The sequence below is a fragment of the Lathyrus oleraceus genome, chromosome 3 (genome assembly GCF_024323335.1).
Source record: "Lathyrus oleraceus cultivar Zhongwan6 chromosome 3, CAAS_Psat_ZW6_1.0, whole genome shotgun sequence".
Lineage (NCBI taxonomy): Eukaryota > Viridiplantae > Streptophyta > Magnoliopsida > Fabales > Fabaceae > Lathyrus > Lathyrus oleraceus.
The window spans coordinates 186399003-186407652 of record NC_066581.1 but is presented as its reverse complement, the minus strand read 5'-3'; the positions used below and the strand labels follow the sequence as shown (position 1 = coordinate 186407652).

The 8650-nt window shown below is 41.9% G+C and overlaps 1 protein-coding gene across 1 annotated transcript; it reads right to left on the bottom strand.

The window, feature by feature from the left end:
• Positions 1-6220: 6220 nt before the first annotated feature.
• On the bottom strand, positions 6221-7835 carry LOC127130335 (uncharacterized). Its single transcript, XM_051059363.1, has 2 exons — positions 7233-7835; positions 6221-7132 (listed from the first exon to the last, which is right to left on the bottom strand). The coding sequence occupies exons 1-2, from the start codon at positions 7833-7835 to the stop codon at positions 6221-6223; spliced, it is 1515 nt and encodes a 504-aa protein (XP_050915320.1).
• Between the last annotated feature and the right edge of the window lie 815 nt (positions 7836-8650).

Here is an 8650-nt window from a genome sequence, read left to right as displayed (position 1 = left end):
AGTAGTACTAATTGGTCCCTAACAGACGCCAACCTCCGTATAGTCCTCTTATCAAGGCTGGAAGCCTCTGCCAGGTATTCTTGCTTCTCCAGATAATGTTTGATGTTGAAGAACCAGGGTTTGTCATCTGACTCTTCTGTTGTTGACAGACAATGAGCAGGTTCGTTAAAGCGCCTGATTTCAATATTAGGCTGATGGTTAGGTCATATTAACTTTTACGTGGAAGCCAAGGTTGCCAGAGCATCTTCCATCTGATTCTCTTCTCGAGGAATATGAGAGAAAGTGATTTTGTCAAATTTTGGGAGTAACTTCAGCATATAATCCCGGTAGGGAATTAGGTTAGCATGTCTAGTTTCCCAATCACCTCTGATTTGATGTATCACTAGAGCGGAATATCGGAATACCTCAAGGATCTTTAACTCAATAGCTTCTTCTAGCCCCAATATGCAGGCCTCATACTCAGCCATGTTGTTCGTGCAGGTAAAGCAAAACTTTATGGTGAATGGTAGATGAAAATTCTTAGGAGACATCAACACTGCCCCAATCCCATGTCCTATAGCATTTAAAGCATCGTCGAACATGAGAGTCCACTATTCATCTGGTTCAGGTCCCTCACTAAGTTCATGGGTTTCAAAGTCTTTGACAACCATGATGTCCTCGTCCGAGAAGTCAAACTTCAAAGGTTGGTAATCCTCTATCGTTTGGTGAGCAAGATGATCTGCTAGTACACTCCCCTTGATGGCCTTTTGTGCAATGTATTGGATATCGTACTCTGATAACAACATCTGCCATCGAGTAATTCTACCGGTAAGAGTTGGTTTCTCAAATATGTACTTGATGGGGTCCATTTTGGATACCAACCAAGTCGTGTGAATCAACATGTATTGTCTGAGACGCTTAGCGGCCCATGCGAGCGCACAACAAGTCTTTTCGAGCAATGAATATCTGGTCTCACAATCATTAAACTTCTTGCTTAGATAATAGATGTCATGCTCTTTTTTACCAGTCTCGTCTTGCTGTCCTAACGCACAACCCATAGATTCGTCGAGTACTGTTAAGTACATGATGAAAGGTCTTCCCTGAGCAAGGGGCATTAAAATTGGTGGTTCTTGTAAGTATTCCTTGATTTTGTCAAAGGCTGTTTGGCATGCATCATTCCACTCAACTTCTTGATTTTTCCTCAGAAGCTTGAATATTGGTTTACACATGGCGCTGAGATAAGAGATAAATCTGGCGATGTAATTTAGTCTTCCCAAGAAACCACGAACCTCTTTCTCAGTCTTCGATGCAAGCATGCTCTAAATGGCTCTGACCTTGTCAGGATCCACTTCAATTCCTTTTTGGCTTACAATAAAGCCTAAGAGCTTCCCAGATCGAACCCCAAATGTGCATTTGTTAGGGTTAAGTCTCAACCTAAACTTCCTTACCAGAGCAAATAGCTTCTCCAAGTTAGTGATGTGCTCCTCTTCTGTTTGGGATTTGGCAATCATGTCGTCAACATACACTTTGATCTCTTTATGAATCATGTCATGAAAGAGAGTCACCATGGCACGCTGATATGTTGCCCCTGCATTTTTTAAACCGAATGGCATCACCTTGTAACAGAAGGTGCCTCAAGGGGAGATGAAGGTAGTTTTCTCCATGTCCTCTGGATCCATTTTAATTTGGTTATACCCGGAGAAACCATCCATGAAGGAAAATACGGAGAACTGGGTTGTATTATCTACCAATACATTAATGTGAGGTAATGGGAAATCTTCCTTGAGACTGGCTCTGTTTAGGTCTCGGTAGTCAACGCACATGCGGACTTTTCCATCCTTATTTGGTACCGGTACAGTGTTGGCAACCCATTGTGGGTACTTAGCGACTTCTAGGAAACCGGCGTCAAACTGCTTTCTCACTTCCTCTCTAATCTTGAGGGACATATTCGGATGAGTTCTTCTTAGCTTTTGTTTGACAGCTGAGCATTCTTCTTTGAGCGGAAGCTTATGGGTAACAATATCAGTATCTAGCCCGGGCATATCTTGGTACGACCAAGCAAACACATGGGTGTACTCGTGGAGGAGCTCTATCAGTCTTGTCTTCACTGCGTCTTGAAGTGTGGCGCCTATCCTTACCTCTTTCTTATCTTCCTTCGCCCCGAGGCTGATAACTTCGACGTCCTCTTGGTGTGGTTGAATGACCTTCTCCTCTTGTTTGAGTAATCTGGCCAACTCATCAGGGAGTTCAAAATCTTCCCCGCCTTCGCCTTCGGCTTGGTAAACTGGACAGTCAAAATCATGCCAGACCATAGCGGTGTCGTTATCAATGGTCTCGGTGGTGTCTCTGCATGTTATGATTTATGCAGTTTGTTTAGAAAGTACGTGCATAAGAATTAATGCCATTTTATTATATATAAAAAATGAAAGGAAAGGAACAAAAATTTGAATGAAAATTTCCATTTTATTAATGATATCAAAGTTCTTTAAAATAAGGAGGCCCTACAACATGCCACTGTGCCTTGGGCAGAGCACAGGGTTTTGATTAAACAATAAAATTACTTTTGAAAGAATTGGGGGATTTCCACAGTCTTCCAGTTCTTTAGTTCATCATCGGGCGCTTCCTGTCGTATCCAGCTAGATACCACCTCATCATAAGCTTCTTCATTGATCATTGCAACTTGATCACCAAAGATATGGCCAGCACTGGTGAATGTCTCCTCAACAGAAGGAATCTGCTTCATGTCATGCTGACTATTGGCTTCAACTGATGATGGTTCATACCCTAAACCAAACTTGTCCCACTTCTCGCGCATTTCTATCACCTTGCCCCAGCCTTGGGCATTCCCATTCTCTATAGCAGCCTTAGCTCCTTGCCACGAGGCCATCGACGACTCTGATTTTGATGACTCAGATGTCTGTTGGACGGTCATTACGTTCACCACTTCCAAGAACTGGAATGATGTCTCAGTGATTTCGCCGTCCACTTCGATATATCTGAAAGAAGTCAAGTGGCTAACCAGGATATCCTCTTCACCTCCAATCACAATTATCTTGTCATTCGTGATAAATTTTAACTTTTGGTGTAGGGTAGAAGTTACTGCGCCCGCAGAGTGAATCCAAGGTCTTCCAAGCAAGCAACTATATCCGGGGTGTATATTCATAACTTGGAATGTAATAGTGAAGATTGTCAGGCCAATCTTAATTGGCAAGTCTACTTCCCCTATCACTGCTCGCTTTGAGCCATCAAAATCCTTCACTATCAGAGTGTTGGGTTTCATGTTTAGTCCTTCCAACGGTAACTTCACCAGAGTGGTCTTTGGGATAACATTCAATGAAGAACCTGTATCCACCAAAACTCTTGATAATATGGTGTTTATGCATCTCAAGGAGATATGCAGAGCTTTGTTGTGACTCCTCCCTTCGACAGGAAGCTCATCGTCATTAAACCTTAAGAAATTTCTTGTGGTTACGCAAGCTATCACATCGTTAAATTGTTCCACCGTTATGTCCTTTGTAACATGAGCAACACTTAGCACTTTCATTAATGAATCTCTATGTGCCTCTGAGCTGAGTAGTAAGGACAACATGGAGATCTTTGAAGGGGTTTGATTTAGTTAATCCACTACCTTGTAGCCACTCTTCTTAATTATCTTCAGAAATTCTTCAACCTCCTCACGAGTGACAACATCTTTCGGCGATAAGTGCATCTCTTGTAATTCAAGATTTGGAATAGGAACTTGGACATGAGTAACAACTTCCTTCCCTTTAGCTTTTGCAGACGCATCAATAGCCCTTGGCGCAAACACTTGGCCACTGCGTGTCATTCCAGCTGGTACTACAATTGAGGTGACATTTAGCTCATTGATGACCAAAGGTCGGTCTTCCTGCCCCTACTTAAAAGCTTTGGGCTGATATATCCATGATACCACTTTTTCATCTTTGTATTCGAAAGGTGCCGGAAATTCTATCACCAACGGGGTGATGGGGATTTCCATGTTGGCCACGTTGTAAGGAATGTCAATCATAGCTATTTCTTTTTCCTTCGTGCCTTTGACGCGGCGCTCAATCTACAATTCACCTTGATCCATAATTTGCTGGATAAAACTCTTCAAATCTTCAATCTTTTCTTTATCAACTAGGTCTATTTGGATTAGACCACTCTTCAATAATTGTGTGCCTATCATGGCAACATGAGTTTGTATTTCTTCAACTTTTTCGATCATCTCACCCTTATTAATTTCTTCAATGGCACTGACTGACGTACCTCCATGTGTTGGCATGGGATTGGTGTTTACGTTCGGGCGTCTTGGAGTAAAGGTGATAACCTTAGTCTCAATCAAATCTTCCACACGATTTTGGAACGCATAGCAATTTTCCAGAGTATGGCCAAGTGCTCCCATATGAAACTCACAGTGGGTGTTAGCATCATACCCGGGAGGGTATGGGAAAGTGGTTGGCTTTAACTCTCTCAAGGTCAACAGTCCCTCTTTTTGCAAGTATGGAAATATATGGCTATAAGGCACAGATAAAGGGTCGAGCTGCCTTCATGGTGGCCTTGGTTTGAATTGTCATTGCGGAACGGCGTTTTGTTGTTACCATTGTTGTGGAGGTTGTGGCTGATAAACGTGTTGTTGTGTTGGTTGTTGGTAGGGTATGGGTACCACAGTGGCGACTTGGTCGTATGAGGTTTGTTGCTTACCCTTATAACCCCTCGATATAGCGTTTGTATCACCTTCTTTTTTCTTCTAGAAACCTCCAGAATACTTTTTCGACGCATTGGGGGTTACAGCAACTCCTTAGATTTTTCCATCCCTCAAACCTTTCTCTATGCGGTCTCCAATCGTCACTAAGTGAGCAAAGTCTGACGCTGCACTTCTCACCAATCTATCAAAGAAAGGGTCCTTCAGCGTATCCACGAATATTCCGGTCATTTCCTTCTCTGACAATGGATGTTCAACTTGAGCAGCCAATTCTCTCCATCGTTAGGCGTATTCTTTAAATGATTCCTTCTCGTTCATGGCCATCCCTTGTAGCTACATACGATCGGGTGCCATATTCAGATTGTGGCAACAAAATTTGACACCAGTCACATATTCATGGCAACAGAACCAAATATGTTATTCCCCTTTATAGCTTTGATCTTCTTCTCCAAGGCGCAAAGCCTTTCTGCAGCAGGATCTGGAAGAATCTTAGGTTTTGGTGGATCTGGTACATAAAAAGCATCATATGGGTCATCTTCTCCCACCTCAGACCCATGCTGAGCAGATGCATCAAAAGGATCCCCATGATCTCCATCTCCTTTTCTCCCTATAGGTACGTGAAAAAAGCTCTTCTTGGCGTGAGTGAAGCTCTCATCCTGATTGACCAGTCCCAATGTGCCAATATGACTGCCATTTTTCCTCCTTCCAGTTTCTGCTTCCACAACCCTTTCTCTTTGGGCAATTGCTAGCACCGTCTCTAGTAACTGATCCATCTTCTCTTGAATAATGGTGATGTATGTTCTCATAGTGGCATGATTAGCCTCAACTTGCTCCAACGTCATCCTGTAGTTATTTCGCGTCTCGTATCGGTGTTAATTAGTCAGCGTTACTGGATAGAGGGTAAAAAGGTTGGGTGAGTTTTTGAAATGAAATATGTGATGGGGTAGATGCATGCAAATGAGAAAGATATTTTTTATTTCCAGGGAATTATTCATAATGGTTGTAGTTTTATTAAGCATTCGAAGAAACATAAAGTAAGGAGATAAAAGTGAGGATCATCCTCATTCATTCAATTTGTCAAAGTACGAAATACAAAGGCATAACCTCCCGAACCAATATAGCTCAAATACTATACTCTTGCGAAAGCATAAACTGAGTACAAGAAAAAAACAGAAAAAATCACACAGCAGATTTTCGGGTTATAAGTTCCTCCAACTCGAACTTGAACCTCTTCACCATTCCCTCGCACATCATAACAAAACCGACCACAGCAGAATGTGTGTCGTCTTGGTCCAGTCCTTCCACTGCCTCTCTCAATCTCCAAGGCATATCCCGGGCCATCCAATTACAGAATTCTACCAAATCATTGAGCTTTTCACGGTACCCATCTTTGTCTTTTTATAATAAGTCAATAGTTTTCCTGAATGTATCGTAATCCTCAATAACTTGCTCTCTCTCCTTTATCCATATCACGTTGTCTTGATGGAAGGCTTCAAGTCTGTCTTTCCAATGTTTAGTGTATTCTCTGACATCCTTTGCTTATTGACATTTCTCAACACAAATCCCAGGTGTGACTCGAGAAGCTTCAAGGGCTCTTTCCTTAAGTCGGCGCTCGTGCTCCGCTTGGGTTTCAGCGTTATGAAGAGAGATAGCAAGATCATGTATCTTAGCCTCTAATGCTTCTCTAACTTCTTTCTTTTCTTCTATTGCTCGTAGCCACCATCGCTTATTCTTTTGGCATTCTTTCTCAACTTGTTTCAACTGCTCTTTGATAGTTTCTAAGCAGAGGTCAGCTTGTTCTATGCCCACTTTCACCTTCTTTCTCTTGTGCTCTTCTTTATAGACCTTTTCCTCAGTTGCCTCTAGCTGAGCCTTTTTCCGCTCTAGTTCCCACTTCATCTCATTTCTTTCATTTGAAACTTGCTGGAGGTTGATATGCAACTCTTCATTTTCTTGTCCGAGTCTTGCTATAGTAGCCTTTAATGCTTCCACCTCCTCAATGGAGACAGGGATAGGTTCTGGTGGTGGAGGTTGAGTAGGAGGATCGAGGATGAATGACAACTTGACCTCTTGACTTCTCTTTACGAACCACTGGTAATAGGGTTCTTTATCCCCTATAACACCTTTTACTTTGGCTTGTCCCTTGAAGCAAACTTTTTCCCAGGCTCGGACAACCCTTCTCAGCATAATGGGGTCTTCCATATCGTGAAACAAAAATCCTTCTAACAACTGGTCCTCTGGCTTGTATGTGATAGGATAACCCAATTGCCTCACTGCTAGAACTGGATTATAGTTAATGCAACCCGTTGACCCTATCAATGGTACATTCGGAAAGTCTCCACAACTAGTAATTGCATCTCCTAAGTTCAAACCATGAGGGTACCAAATAATGGCATTTTCTGTGAGTCCTACCAGCTTTTGAGACCACTCATATCCATCCATCCTCTCCATCTTTGAACACATGAGATACAAACCATTGGTAAAGGAGCGGTATGCAACACAACATCAATCCCTTTTTCTTTTCGAAGCATAAGTGCAAGGTGTGATAAACATCTTCCAGAAGTGCAGGTACTGGATCTTCGTTCTTAACTTTAACGGCCCAAAACACACTAATAGCTGCTACACCCACCAGCTTCTCCACATTAGGATATAACATCAATCCAAAAATGAGTAACGCCATAATAGAATCATAGGCTTCCCACTTCTGGGTTTTGGCAAAGATTTGAGCAGTCTTCTCTAAGTATTCTTGAGGAATTCCTTGTACCTTTCCCCAAATCTTGATGTTAGGGGTTAGATCTTCAACCGGAATATCCAATACTTCTGCCATCTCCTTGGGCTTTGGGATTTGACCCAGTCCCCTATAAGGTCCCTTCTTCTGTTTAGGAGAGTCCAATATTTTTCCGAATTCCTCCAAAGTTGGAGCCAACTGAAAATCTCTAAAGAGGAAACTTCTGAGTGGTGGATCATAAAACTGGGCTAGTATGGTAATGGCATCTTTTTGTACTGGTATAGACAACAAATGTAGAATCTTCCCATATTTGAGTGTGAATGCGTCTCGACGGATATTAGTCAACCCATCTCTGAATGCAATGAACTCTTTCACAAATGGTACTTTGGCTTTGATTTGGAATGTTTTTCTCTTTCCTGGCTCCATCTACTCTTGAATGCTTAATCAACTGAAAATTTTGAAATCCCCTAAAAATAAAAAGTGTGTATATGATTCTGCTATGCTTATAATGAATGCAATATGATGTTTATGCAATGATAGGGATCCAGGTTTCATATATATCACATGGTACACCCTACACGATGGTTCTATGTCTTTTTCCCACACACAAAGGGTGGCTCCTAAAGATGTCCATTTTCAAGACAAGAACTTAGAGTCATGGATTGTGTTCAGCATTCCATCGTAATAATGGGCTAGCCACATCGAGATGGAAATTCTTAATCAATCTACTCTAAGTGGGATCTTCGTATTGTTCGAACAGGGTGTAGACCCTTTGGTTCAATACTACACAATCGCCAATCATGAAGACAGACTTCGGTTTAAGGTGAGGTTCCTAGAGTCACGAATCGTGTTCAAAGTGTCCTCGCAGTAATGGGCTAGCCATATTGTGATGGAAATTTCGAACATATCTGCTCTAGGTGGAGCCTTCGTATTGTCCCAATGAGGTGTATACCCCTAGGTTCAATACTACACAACTCCGGGTTCTATGTTCTTCTCAAAGCTCGGGTACGGAGCTTATCTCACAACATGTGTCAAACACCATAGATCAACCAACATAATAGCAGAATAAATCATATAACATAAATAATACAGCAAGATATAAAGAAGCAATAAGGAAGAAAACAATATTTCAACATTCATATAAAAGTGAGCTAAATTAGGCTTGACTCTCTCTTGCTTGGAGCACATGTCCGTGGTAGAGTCGCCATCTGTCGCATCTCGAAAAATACGATCCCTCACGA